General features: G+C 41.0%; 4 protein-coding genes across 5 annotated transcripts; all 4 read right to left on the bottom strand.

Annotated features, from left to right (window-relative positions):
* Positions 1–310: 310 nt before the first annotated feature.
* LOC148412039 (uncharacterized) lies at positions 311–3,267 on the bottom strand. Its single transcript, XM_088434579.1, has 2 exons — positions 2,854–3,267; positions 311–2,041 (listed from the first exon to the last, which is right to left on the bottom strand). The coding sequence occupies exon 2, from the start codon at positions 2,037–2,039 to the stop codon at positions 759–761; it is 1,281 nt and encodes a 426-aa protein (XP_088290705.1). The 5' UTR covers positions 2,040–2,041; positions 2,854–3,267; the 3' UTR covers positions 311–758.
* A 690-nt stretch (positions 3,268–3,957) lies between these two features.
* LOC148412038 (uncharacterized) lies at positions 3,958–6,768 on the bottom strand. Its single transcript, XM_088434519.1, has 2 exons — positions 6,357–6,768; positions 3,958–5,936 (listed from the first exon to the last, which is right to left on the bottom strand). Exons 1-2 carry the CDS (start codon positions 6,469–6,471, stop codon positions 4,150–4,152), a joined length of 1,902 nt encoding a protein of 633 aa, XP_088290645.1. The 5' UTR covers positions 6,472–6,768; the 3' UTR covers positions 3,958–4,149.
* A 534-nt stretch (positions 6,769–7,302) lies between these two features.
* On the bottom strand, positions 7,303–9,660 carry LOC148412037 (uncharacterized). Of its 2 annotated transcripts, none has more exons than XM_088434603.1 (2): positions 9,249–9,660; positions 7,303–8,468 (listed from the first exon to the last, which is right to left on the bottom strand). In XM_088434603.1, the coding sequence occupies exons 1-2, from the start codon at positions 9,361–9,363 to the stop codon at positions 7,468–7,470; spliced, it is 1,116 nt and encodes a 371-aa protein (XP_088290729.1). In that variant the 5' UTR covers positions 9,364–9,660; the 3' UTR covers positions 7,303–7,467. The 2 variants fall into 2 exon arrangements, with proteins under 2 accessions (XP_088290729.1, XP_088290730.1); XM_088434604.1 differs by having other exon boundaries at positions 9,303–9,660.
* A 435-nt stretch (positions 9,661–10,095) lies between these two features.
* On the bottom strand, positions 10,096–13,551 carry LOC148412036 (uncharacterized). Its single transcript, XM_088434512.1, is given in 4 exon segments — positions 10,096–10,511; positions 10,513–12,308; positions 12,618–12,786; positions 13,384–13,551. Coding segments are annotated over 3 exon segments (2,118 nt in total). The 5' UTR covers positions 12,727–12,786; positions 13,384–13,551; the 3' UTR covers positions 10,096–10,298.
* Positions 13,552–14,051: the final 500 nt, after the last annotated feature.

Genomic DNA, 14,051 nt, shown 5'->3' with positions numbered 1-14,051 from the left:
TTCGTGAGCCTTTTGTTAAGTGGACCAAAGTATACTTTTAAATTGGCTAGAAAACCGTGCTAGGGCAAAATAGCAGGCTCTTTCTTGGTTCCAGTCATATCTTTCTAATAGATCAAAAACAGAACTGATAAAAGTTTGGGCCGGACTACTGTAATGTCCTTTTTCCAGTCGTTGTCTTTCCAGTTATACAAAAACAAGCCTTCAGCTCTTCAGAACTAAGCTGCAAGAAAACTTATTCAAACATTTGATCTTTTCATTATGCATTTTCATTGTCTTATGCTGTAAGGAGTATTGAGACCATGCACAATGGTGATTTTGCACTTCAAATAAATGGATTCAACTTTATTTAAACAGTGCACAATTGCAAGTACACCATTCAAAGGCAATCAAAAACAATCACTGTAATGAAACATATCAACATTTTGAAACTATTTGAACGAACAATTTTTCCGGTGCTCATTAGGTGCGAAAAGGAACACAGAATTGAAAAAAAGCCACAAATTATGTATTAAACGTAGATTTGTGTCCATCCTTGTTTACAATACATGTTCTTGTAATTACCTTTCGTATTAAGAAAAAAAAAAACAATTTCAACTATACATTCAGGTGAAAAACAAGGGCATTGTCAATTCATTGGCATTAACACACAAAAAGACGCAGGCCTAACTCCTATCGTTAATGAATTCAATGGCTGACAACCAAAAAGATAGTTTGCAGAAAAAAAATCATTTTCTTTAGACATAAATGCAGAAATTATATCATATACAGCTTTGTTGATCACTTCTATTCTCAAGAGCACACTTGTGCCTCTTTGCTAGATCCTCAGTTTTGAATCTTTGACCACAAATTGAACAGTCAAACGGTTTCTCACCACCATGGGTTCTTGTGTGTCGTTTCATGCTTCCCTGTCGAGAAAACCTCCGTCCACATATGGAACAGGCAAAAGGTTTCTCACCAGTGTGGGTCCTTATGTGTGTTTTTAAGTGGCTAGCATAAGAAATTACTTTACCACAAAACAAACAGGCAGAAGGTTTCTCACCAGTGTGGGTTTTTCTGTGGTTCCTCAAATTAAGCCTTCGAGAAAATCTTTGACCACAAATTGAACAGGCAAAAGGTTTCCCACCAGTGTGGGTCACTATGTGTTCTTTTAATTGAAACTTATAAGAAAATCTTTGACCACAAATCAAACAGGCAACAGGTTTCTCAGCCGTGTGGGTCATTGTGTGTTCTTTTAATTGAAAATGATAAGAAAATGTTTGACCACAAACCAAACAAGCGACAGGTTTCTCAGCAGTGTGGGTCATTATGTGTGCTTTTAACTTGGAATTGCGAGAAAATGTTTTACCACAAACCGAACAGACAAAAGGTTTCTCGCCAGTGTGGGTTTTTGTGTGTTGTCTCATGTTACCCACTGTAGAAAACCTTTTACCACAAATTGTACAGACAATAGGTTTCTCGCCCGTGTGAATTTTAGTGTGTTGTCTCATGTTACCCTTTGAAGAAAACCTATTACCACAAACCGAACAGGCAAAAGGTTTCTCACCAGTGTGGCAAATCATATGTTTTTTCAAAACGGACTTATAGCCAAATGCTTTGCCACACTGAGAACATTTCCAACGCTTGCCTACAGTGCGACGTTTCGTCTCACCCTGCCTCTCCTCATCTTCGACATCAGTATGAGAAGAGTGTGACGTATCTTCACCATCTGAGATTGGGGCTAACCAGCTTTCTGCTTGTGATCCTCCACCGTGCTTGCCATTTATTTCTGTTGTCTCGTGTTGACCGGAGCTAGGAGGCTCCACCTCTTTCTTGTCTTCATCTTGACCTCCTTCAACATCAGTTTTCAAAACAACAACCGTCACTGGCAACTCTGAGAAATCTCCCTCCTCTTTTATGCATGGGGGCAGATGCTCCTCTTTCTTGATGTTGGGGTACTGCAGGAGCTTCTCCTCTTTGTCCCAAGGGGTCTCTAACTCCTCCTTCTTAACGCCCGGCAACTCTGGCTCCTCCCACTTGAGACCAAGCTCTTTTTCACTCATGTCTGTGGGGCACAAGAACACATGGGTTAGTCATGACTTTGCTGTATATGATATTTAGGGTTGCCAGAAGATCCATGTGAGCAAAACACAGGAAAACCATTACTATGAAGCAAGAACTAGAATCAGAACAAGAATCAAATATTTATTAACATATGTGAATATTTCAGTAAAACGTGCAGTCATTTCAAACGCCGTGTGTTTGTTTTCTGTGCAGTCAAAATGTCATTATTAGGCTTCTCACACCAAATTCATGACGATCAGATTTTCCAAAATGGGTCTCATTTGACAGCTAGCAAGATGAAGAGTGTGAAACAGGTGAGCAACTCAATGCCATTTTACTCTGGTGCTAAGGGGAGGCTGCTGAAAGTACCAAAATCACCTAAAGTGAGTGTGGACTTAGCAGTCAAAATGTCAGTGTTGGTCATTTCAAACCAAATTTATTATGAGTTTGGCTATTCTGTTTTTTTAATGTTCGGTTCATAAATCATGAAACAAGAGAGACACCTAACACCAATTTGTCATTGTAATAGGAGGAGAACGTTTAAATCTGTTTTGATAATAGTACAAGAGTGAGAAAAGCTGAGGTTTGTGTCATGCAATCCCGGGGGCTGCATTGCCACCTAGAGGCGAAAGAGCGCACTTGCAGGCTTTTAAAGTGAAATGAAAAGCTGAATTTTGCCAACTTCAGCGTCGTCCTTCAGACGCACTCAGTCCACATTTGGTCATTTGGCGAATGTGAAAACGACCGTGCTTAACTTCCTTCCAAAATAAACACATTATTGTTGAAAAGGGGAGACTAAGCAAAGTGACAAACCTATTCGGCGTTAGACAACTGCACGTGGCATGCAAAGCTTGTCCAGCAGTCGGCTTTCTTGTCGCTCCTTCTCCTCTTGGGCTTCACAAAGTTCCTCTTCGATTTTCACTTTCATTCTTGCGCACGTTTTTCGCTCGATGTTGACGACATTTGACGCTCGCACTTGATACCTGTTGTACATACAAACGCGTGTTGTTAACGGCTAGCAAGCTAAGCTAAGATAAGCTAGGCAAGGCGAAAGTTTCAACGAGACTGATATGACTTGAGCTACACACGAAGTTGCAAAATTTGTATTGGATTGCAATAAAGTAGCGTCGGACAATCAGTTGCTTCGTCAGATTGAATTCAGTTGGAAATTTAAAAAGAACAAAAAAACGTTTCGGGAACTGCGATCACGCCGGGAAAGAAGTAAAGCCAGGCCCTACTCACATTTTTCATCCGAGGCATTACGGTAATTGGCCGTAGAAGAGATGCGCTGATCTCCTTCAAAATAAGACTTCCGCTTTGCCGACATTTATGCGAAAACATCAAGTTGGACATGTCATTTACTATTTACATTGTGTTGGAGCCAAAAAGCTTTTTGTGTATTCTAATTTTTTTATATCAAGAGAGTTAAACAAATTGTCTGAAGACATACCAATCTATTATGGTGGGTGGAACCATGGTTGCCATGGTTACATAAATACGTGCCGGTTGGTGATTGGACTCAGGTGCGACAGGGCAAGAGGCAAACAGTTTTCGACCGTGCGTGGTCATTAAGGTACATTTACAGTTTGGTTTGTAACTCGAATTATTGTTTTATCAGGATATTGAAAGGAATGTTGACGAAATAAACGGATTGGCATATCCAACGCAAGGCAAGAGACTATTGACATTATTTGATCCAAACAAAACCTTACCCAGTTGCCCTGCTGTTCAGCCTATAGGCAAAGGCTGTACACATTGTATAGTTCATTGTCAGGCATGAGGAAAACTGTGACTGAGAATCAGTTGTTATCGCGCATGAACATGAGTTGCGGCTTACAGCAGCTCAGGACCACACTTCTTAACTATATACAGTATTTAGATTTTTCTTTCGAAAAAAGGAGAGATCAAACCCAACCACAACTGGGTAAATCTTTTATTTCACACATGGGCATTACAATATTGAAGATAATGGGTTTGGGAGAACTGACACATACGCTACGGTCAACATTGTACACATTCAGTGTACATATAAAACATACATAAACACATACGGCTATCAACAGCGTATTTGTGCCTCTTTGCTTGATCCTCAGTTTGGAATCTTTGAGCTCAAAGTGAACAATCAGAAGGTTTCTCACCACTGTGGGTTCTTGTGTGTATTTTTAGGGTTTGCTTTCTAATAAACCTTTCACCACAAACTGAACAGGCAAAAGGTTTCTCACCACTGTGGCTTTTTGTGTGTCGTTTCACGCTTCCATGTGTAGAAAACCTTTGTCCGCAAACGGAACAGGCAAAAGGTTTTTCACCAGTGTGGGTTCTTGTGTGTCCCGCAAGGTCACCCTTTCTAGAAAACCTTTGACCACAGACCAAACATGCAAAAGGTTTCTCACCAGTGTGGATCATTATGTGTAGTTTTAACTGGGATTTGTAAGAAAATTCTTTACCACAAATCAAACAGGCAAAAGGTTTTTCACCAGTGTGTGTTCTTGTATGTTGTTTCAAGCATCTCTGTGTAGAAAACGTTTTCCCACAAACCAAACAGGCAAAAGGTTTCTCGCCGGTGTGGGTTTTTGTGTGTCGTTTCACGCTTCCATGTGTAGAAAACCTTTGTCCGCAAACGGAACAGGCAAAAGGTTTTTCACCAGTGTGGGTTCTTGTGTGTCTCCCAAGGTCATCCTTTCTAGAAAACCTTTGACCACAGACCAAACAGGCAAAAGGTTTCTCACCAGTGTGGATCATTACGTGTAGTTTTAAGTGGGGTTTGTGAGAAAATCCTTTACCACAAATCAAACAGGCAAAAGGTTTTTCACCAGTGTGTGTTCTTGTGTGTTGTTTCATGCATCCCTGTGTAGAAAACGTTTTCCCACAAACCAAACAGGCAAAAGGTTTCTCACCGGTGTGGGTTTTTTTGTGTCGTCTCACACTTTCCTGTCTAGTAAACTTTTGTCCACAAAACAAACAGGGAAAATGTTTCTTGCCCGTGTGGGTCAGTAAGTGTTTTTTTAAAAAAGAATTTTGAGAAAATCTTTGGCCACAAAATGAACAGGCAAAAGATTTCTCACCACTGTGGGTCATCATGTGTGCCTTTAAGAGGAATTGAAAAGAAAATCTTTTACCACAAACCGAACAGATAAAAGGTTTCTCACCAGTGTGGGACTTTATGTGCTTATTTAAGTAGGAATTACGAGAAAATCTTTGCCCGCACACTGAACAGGCGAAAGCTTTCTCACCAGTGTGGGTCGTCATGTGTTCTCTCAAGTAAATCTTTCTGGAAAATCTTTTACCACAAACTGAACAGGTAAAAGGTTTCTCACCAGTGTGGGTCAGTGTGTGTGATTTTAAGTGGCAATTTTGAGAAAATCTTTTGTCACAAAGGGAACATGCAAAAGGTTTCTCACCAGTGTGGCACATCATATGTCTTTTTAAAAAGAACTCCGCGTCAAAGCTTCTCCCACACTGAGAACATTTCCACTGCTTGCAAATAGTGTCGCGTGCAATCTCACCCACCCCCTCTTTATCTTTTAAATCAATATGAGAAGAGTGTGACCTTCTGTCTTCACCATCTGAGATTGGCGCTAACCAGCCATCTGCTTGTGATTTTCTACCGTGACTGTCATTTATTTCCGTTGTCACGTGTTGACTCTTGCGAAAAGGCTCCGCCTCTTTCTCCTCTTCTTCTACACCTCGTCCTTCAGTCTTCCAAAGGACACCAGTCACTGGCAACTCTGAGACATCGCCCTCTTCTTTTATGCATGGTGGTAGGGGCTCCTTTTTATTGACGTTGGAGTACTGTAGCGGCTCCTCCTCTTTGCCACTAAGGTGCTCGAACTCCTCCTTTTTTACGCTGGGAAACTTTGACTCCTCCCACTTGGGACCAAGATCTTTTTCACTCACATCTGTGTGATACAAGACAACATGGTTTAGTTAATTTTGCTGTTTGTATATCATATTTAGGATTGTCAGATGGTCCATGTGAGCGAAAGACAGGAAAACCACTATTATGAATTTAAATTTACAAAAAAAAAAGCTAAATTGCAGAGAGACAGAGTGAACATTTCCTGCTTGCCAGGCGAGTTAGCTATAAATACTCTATGGATGGGCACTTCTCGGACGTCCAACTACAACAGTGCGCATATTTTCTTAAATCTCAATTTTTTTTAAACTTTATACAGGAACTGTACTGTTATCCCTTCTATCCTTTTTCACACAGCCCACATTTTGGCATGTCATTAATGTGAAATTGATCGTGCTCAACTTTTGTTCAAAACAAACACAGCATTATTGTTGAAAAGTAATGACTGAGGAAAGTAACGAACCCAATCGGCGTAACACAACGCGAGGTTGCATGCAAAGCTTGTCCAGCAGTCGACCTTCTTGTCGCTCCTTTTCCTCTTGTGCTCCGTAAAGCTCCTCTTCGATCTTCACTTTCATTCTTCCGCACGTTTTTCGCTCGACGTTTAACGAGACTTTACACGGGCACTTGATGTGTGTCTGCAAACGCTTCCGCTTTGTTAGCGGCTAGCGAGCTAGGCTATGCTATGCTTAGCAAGGGCAAAACGTTTCAACTAGCCTGAGATGACTTAAACCGCACACGAACGTGAAACATCGCATTCGATTGCAATTAAGTAGGGACGGACAATCTGTTCAGAATTCGAAAAGAAATACACGGCAAGAAGACTGCGATCGAGGCTTCTTTGGCGTGGTCAGACGAAGTAAAGCCAACCTTCATTAGGTTTTACATTCTCTGTAATAAGACCGTAAAGGGCTGTCGACGAGAGGCGCTCACCTCCTTCAAAATAAAAGACTTCCGCTTTCCCTACATGGACGTGAAAGCGTCGGGTTGAAAATGACATTAACTGTCATGTAATATTGTCGCAATGCACAATCGCTTGCTTCGAGTTGGATATGCACATTGAGATGTCATCACGCCAAGCTACCAGGCAAAGTCAGGTGATCTGCAAATTATCTGTTCCGCCATCAGTCAAGCGATCATGCGTCTTTTTGAAAGCAACCCTAATGCCCAATTTATTCGTAAATCATTTAATGAAATTGGACTGACAGGCCGTAGCTTGCTCGTGACCTGTAACTCGAAATCCATGGATTGTTTTAAAATCATTTATAAAAATTATAAAATGATCCCTCACGATGTTAAGAGATTAACTGCCACACAATCACAACAATAAGTAAACAATATTTAATATCAAACATTGTGTTTGTAATTAATTAATCTTTATTTCATAGTAGGAAGAGCGGATTCCAAATTAACTGCAGTGCTTATTTCTGCCAGCAGAGTTCGTTAGCTGTGACCGAAGCGTCCCAAAATGACACAATTTTCCCGGAAATTGGCTGACAAACAAAAAAGATAGTCTGCACAAGATAGTTGTATTTTCTTCAAACATAAACGCAATAATGACATCATGTACAGCTTCACTGGACGAGGCTATTCTCAACAGCGCATTTGTGCCACTTTAAAAGCTCCTCGGTTTGAAAAGTTTGATCACAAAGCGAACAGGCAAACGGTTTCTCACCAGTGTGGGTCCTCGTGTGTCTTTTTAAGTGGAAACTACGAATATATCTTTTACCACAAACGGAACAGGAAAAATGTTTCTCACCAGTGTGGGTCTCTATGTGTGATTTTAAGTGTGACTTTTGAGCAAATCTTTTACCACAAACCGAACAGGCAAGAGGTTTCTCACCAGTATGGATCATCGTGTGTTTTTTTAAGTTGAAATTACGAGAAAATTTATGACCGCAAACTGAACAGGCAAATGGTTTCTCACCCGTGTGGGTCAATATGTGTTCTTTCAATTGAAAATTAAAAGAATATCTTTTCCCACAGAGCAAACAGGCGAAAGGTCTCTCACCAGTGTGGGTCATCATGTGTTCTTTTAACTTGTAATTGCGAGAAAAGTTTTTACCACAAACTGAACATGCAAAAGGTTTCTCACCGGTGTGGCATGTCATATGTCTTTTCAAATCGGATTTGTAGATAAATGCTTTGCCACACAGAGAACATTTCCAACGCTTGTTGTCATTGTTACGTGGCATCTCAGCCTCCCACTCTTCATCATGCGGCGTTGAGTCTTCAACATCAGAGATTGGCGCTAACCAGCCATCGGCTTGCGACCTTGTGCCGTGCTTGCCATTTATTTCTGTTGTCACGTTTTGACTGGAGCTAGGAGGCTCCGCCTCTTCCTCGTCTTCATCTGGACCTCCTTCAACTTCAGTCTTCAAAACGACAACCGTCACTGGCAACTCTGAGAAATCTCCCTCCTCTTTTATGCATGGGGGCAGATGCTCCTCTTTCTTGATGTTGGGGTGCTGCGGCAGCTCCTCCTTTCTGCCAATAGGGGGTTCTAACGCCTCCTCTTTTACGCCGGGAAACTTTGACTCCTCCCACTTGGGACCGAGATCTTTTTCACTCATGTCTGAGGGACACAAGACGACATGGTTTAGTTAAGGCAGTTTGTTGTGTCTTTGCTGTTTATATATCATATTTAGGGTTGCCAGATGGTTCATGTGAGCGTAAGAAAGGAAAACCAGTGTTACATAGCAAGAACTATAGAAAATATTGATCAAATCACACGAATACTTCAGTGAAGCATACGGCAAATTCATAAATGAGATTTTGTATTCAGGAAGATATTCAGTCCTATCATCCTGATTCCCAGGGATCCCGAGGTCAGAAAGTGATTGTCCCACGTTGATGATTTTTGTTTGAGAACATATTTTCGCTAGAAGGCAAAGGAGAGATCAGCTGCGCTTGTCTATGCCACCAGAAAAGGGTTAGCAAAGTTCCAAATTGGCACAAATTGTCCAATTGATTGTTTGGAATCTCGCTTTCAAATGAGTTTGCCCAAAAACTAAACCGGAAGCTCGATTACCCAAATTTTTCAACATACAAGTGTCTTTGGATAAAGACACTTCAATATTGTATACCTTTGGAGCGTTGAACATGTTGAAACCTCCTGCATGAATGAAGTAAAATATAACTATAAATAAAGCAAGAGACACGATAAAAAAATTACAATTCTTTATCTTTGCTTTGAACCTGAAAGCTTTGTGGATTTGAATCCGCAAGAAAGAGGGTCACCATCAGACGCTCACAGTCCACATTTTGGCATGTCAATAATGTGAAATCGACCGTGCTCAACTATTGTTCAAAATAAACACAGAAATATATTTCTGACAACTTGCAAGTGACAAACCCAATCGGCGTAATACAACTCGAGGCTGCAAGCAAGGCTTGTCCAGGTGTCGACCTTCTTGTCGCGGCTTCTCCTCTTGGACTCCACATTGGTCCTCTTCGATCTTCACTTTCATGCTTGCTCACGTTTTTCGCTCGACGTTCGCGACACTTTCCGCTCGCACTTGATGCCTGCTGTGTCTATAAACGCGTCCGCTTGTTTGGAGCTAGCAAGCTAGGCTATGCTAAGCTAAAATAAGCAAAAACGTTTCAACAAGCCTGAGATGACTTAGTCGATTGCAATAAAGTCGCGACGGACAATAAACTACTTCGGAACTTTCAGACCGAATTCATAACTTCATAAATTCATAAGTTAAAAGCGGTAGGTAGATGAAGTAAAGCGAGCCGCTACTAACTTTTTTTTCATCCTAGGCATTACGGTAAAGAGCCGTTTGACGAGAGGCGATCGTTTCCTTCAAAATAAAACGTCTTCCGCTATGCCGGGGTGGACGTAAAAAGGTCGTGTTGACAATAACATGAATTGAGTCGTAAGTTAATTGAATCGACGTCCAGTCTTCTCATCATCCTTCCAGACAATAAAAAGTCAAGTGGTCGAAGGGCTTTTTCCTATCGTGCCTCCCTTTTTTTTTGTTATGAAACGGTCATCCTCATAATACGGAAGCTTACGCCATTGAAATGTTTAAATTTCATCTTAAAACAGATTTGTTTGTTTGTATTTTAACCCACTATAGCCTCCAACTTTTATCGTCATTTTTTCCGATGGTTTTTTGTGTGCATTTGATCTTTTTACGTGTTTTAATTGTATTGTATTATGCTGTAAAGTGTACTGAGACCATGCACCACGGTGATTTTGCACTTTCAATCGATTGATTCAACTTTATTTAAACAATGCACATTTACAATTGCCAAATTAATAGGCATTTATACATAATGTGTGTCAACTTAATTAATCTGAAGTCACTTGGTAATTTGATGTCACATTTTAAATACAAACACAATAAAAAATAAGGTAGACATTAAAAAAAAAACGAATGACAAATACTCCTATCATTCATGACGGATGAGCAAAAAACAAGAAAAAACAAGATATATTTTCTTTAAACATAAGTGCAAAAATGACTTCACTGATCACAGCTATTATCAACAGCACACTTGTGACTCTTTGCTTGACTTTTAGTTTGGAATGTTTGACCAGAAAGTGAACAAAGAGAAGGTTTTTCAACACTGTGGGTTCTTGTGTGTCTTTCTGCCTCATTCTTTCTAGTAAATCTTTGCCCACAGACCAAACAGGAAAAAGGTTTCTCACCAGTGTGGCTCATTATGTGTGTGTTTAAGTAGCAAATACGAGAATATCTTTTACCACAAAGGGTACAGGAAAAAGGTTTTTGACCAGAGTGGGTCACTATGTGTGTTTTTAAGTGGGAATTTTGAGAAAATCTTTTACCACAAAATGAACAGGCAAAAGGTTTCTCACCAGTGTGCGTCATTATGTGCGCTTTTAAGTGAGAACCACAAGAAAACCTTTTACCGCAAACTGAACAGAGAAAAGGTTTTTCGCCAGTGTGGGTTCTTGTGTGTCGTCTCATGTTTCCCTGTGTAGAAAACCTTTGTCCACACATGGAACAGGCAAAATGTTTCTCCCCCCTATGGGTCTCTATGTGGTGATTTAATTGAAAAATAAAAGAAAATCTTTTACCACAATCCAAACAGGTAAAAGGTTTCTCACTGGGGTGGGTCACAATGTGTTTTTTTAAGAGATGCTTTTTAGAAAATCGTTTATCACAAATTGAACAGGTAAAAGGTTTCTCTTCAGAGTGGGTCACTCTGTGTCTTTTTAAGAGGTAATTTTTTGAAAATCTTTCATCACAAACTGAACAGACGAAAGATTTCTCGTTAGTGTGGGTCATTATGTGCTTTTTTAAACTGGAATTACGAGTAAATCTTTGACCACAAACTGAACAGACAAAACGCTTCTCACCAGTGTGGGTGCTTGTGTGTCGTCTCATGTTTCCCTGTGTAGAAAACCTTTGTCCACAAATGGAACAGGCAAAAGGTTTCTCCCCCGTGTTGGCCACTATGTGGTCATTTAATTGAAAATTAAAAGAAAATCTTTTGCCACCATCCAAACAGGTAAAAGGTTTCTCACCGAGGTGGGTCACTTCATGTTTTTTTAAGAGATACTTTTTAGAAAATCGTTCATCACAAATTGAACAGGTAAAAGGTTTCTCATCAGAGTGGGTCAGTCTGTGTCTTTTTAAGAGGTAATTTTTTGAAAATCTTTCATCACAAACTGAACAGGCGAAAGGTTTCTCGTTAGTGTGGGTCATTATGTGCTTTTTAAAATTGGAATTACGAGTAAATCTTTGACCACAAACTGAACAGACAAAACGTTTCTCACCAGTTTGGGTTTTTGTGCGCTGTCTCATGCAAATCTTTCTAGAAAACCTTTGACCACAAACTGAATAGACAATAAATTTCATAGTTTGGGTTCTTGTGTGATCCCTCAGGTAAACCTTTCTAGAAAATCTTTTCCCGCAAACCGAACAGGCAAAAGGTTTCTCACCAGTATGGCACCTGATATGTCTTTTCAAATTGAATTTGGAGTTAAAGTTTTTCCCACACTGAGAACATTTCCAACGCTTGCCAATAGTGTGACATGTCATCTCCCCCTCCCACTCATCATAATCAACTTTTGTATGAGAAAAGTGTGACGTTGTGTCTTCACCATCTGACAATGGAGTTTGCCATCCGTTTGCTTGTGATCCTCCACCGTGCTTGCCATTTCTTTCTGTCGTCACGTGTTGAGTGGAGCCAGAAGGCTCCACCTCTTTCTTCTCTTCATCTACACCTCCTTCTTCAGTCTTCAAAAGGACACCAGACACTGGCAACTCTGAGACATCTCCCTCCTCTTTTACGCGTGGTGGCAGATGCTCTTCTTTGATGATGTTGCAGTGCTGCAGCAGATCCTGCTCTTTGCCACAAAGGTGCTCTAACTCCTCCTCTTTAACGCCAGGCATCGTTGGCTCCTCCCACTCGGAACCGAGCTCTTTTTCACTTACGTCTGTGGGACACAAGATAAGACTAAGGCAGTTGAGTTTAGTCCGTTTGTCTTGACTTTGCTGACTGTATATCAAATGTAGGGCCTGCCAGATGGTCCACGTGAGCGAAAGAAAGAAAAATCAGTGTTATGGAATATTAACTCTAAAAATAGTTATTAAATTATGTGAATATTTCACCCCATGGAGTCCAATTCAAGTCTTCCATCAGAGGCACACAGTCCACATTTTGGAATATCAATTATGACGATTTGACCTAGCTCAACCTCTGCTCAATATAAACACAGAAATATTCCTGAAAAGTAGTGACAAACCCAATTGGCGTAACACAACTCGAGGCTGCATGCGAAGCTTGTCCAGCAGTCGACGTTCTTGTCGCTCCTCTTGCGCTCCACAAAGTTCCATTTCGATCTTCAGTTTCATTCTTGGTCAATCAAGTTTGCACTCGATGTTTACGTCTCTTTACGCCCGTACTTGCATGCTCTGTCGACAAACGCGTCAGCTTGTTAGCGGCTAGCATGCTAAGCTAAGCTAGGCAAGGCCAAAGCATTTCAACGAGCCTAAAATGACTTGAACAGCACACGAAGGTGCAACATTTGTTTTGCAATAGAGTAGCGACGGATAATCAGTTGCTTCGGAACGTCGACGAGAGGCGCTTCGGAACTTTCAGTTCGAATTGAGTTCAGCGAATGACTTATCTTGTCTGTTAGGTTGACGTGACATCATCTCAATTTGCATATTCAACTCATATCCAAAAGATCAACTTTACGCTTGATGCGTGCGGGGGCAACAAACCCGTCTGCTTTGTTAGCGGCTAGCAAGCCAATCTATGCTAATCCAAGCTAAGCAATTCCAAACCGTTTTAACGAGCCTGCAATAACTTGAACCGACCAAGAAGATGCAAAATTTGTATTCCATTGCATCATAGAAGCGACGGACAATCAATCCAGTTCCGAACTTTAAAAATGAAGACAAAATGTTTTAGGAGACTGCGGTCAATCTGTACACGCGGTGTTGGAATTTTATTTCTAAATCAACATAAACTCAAGTTAGTAATCTGACTCCAATTTGTGACCTTACCCAACTGCCACTCATCCAACAATATGCGCGCTCGTTCTGCAATCGAAAAGTATCAGGAAGCCGGCGTTTTCACACACGAGTGGATTTATTCCTAACACACAGCACCTGGGTCTCGGGTCCCTCTCAAATACGCCTCTGTTGCCACCAGCAGACGTACGTCACATCCGAGTTGCCCAGCAACGAGTTATACTACACCATATGCAAATGAAACAACAACAAAGGCATCCTGGCATTATTCTATTGGCTATGTGTATACTGCAGTTAACTTTAGCTTGCTCTCATTGGTCTTTCTTCCCCTGCGGACTCGCTTGCTTGCTTGCTCCTCCTGGTTGTAGTTTTCCTCACAGTTGTTTCCCACCGGCTGCCTCTGGGTTATCTCGTCTCTGCATCTTCCTTGCGACCAGCACCGCCTGTTCTACAACATTCCACTCTTGCACCCCCCTTTCATCACACATCCTGTCTTGCTCCACCAGTCACACACGCCCAGCACTTTACAGTCTCACACTCTCACACACAGGATGTAGCAACATCTAATGAACTACTTTAAGCTCAAACTCTTATGTTCGGGCAGACAAAGTAAAGCCAACCGCTACTTGCTATTTTTCATCCAAGGCATTACGGCAAAGAAACAAAGACAAAATTAAAGACTTGACATAAATTCTTATGTA

Source organism: Hippichthys cyanospilos, chromosome 15, assembly GCF_059441005.1.
Source record: "Hippichthys cyanospilos isolate Australia breed blue-spotted pipefish chromosome 15, RoL_Hcya_1.0, whole genome shotgun sequence".
Taxonomy (NCBI): domain Eukaryota; kingdom Metazoa; phylum Chordata; class Actinopteri; order Syngnathiformes; family Syngnathidae; genus Hippichthys; species Hippichthys cyanospilos.
Note: the sequence above shows the minus strand (reverse complement) of the source record. Positions and strands in the feature narration are given on the sequence as shown.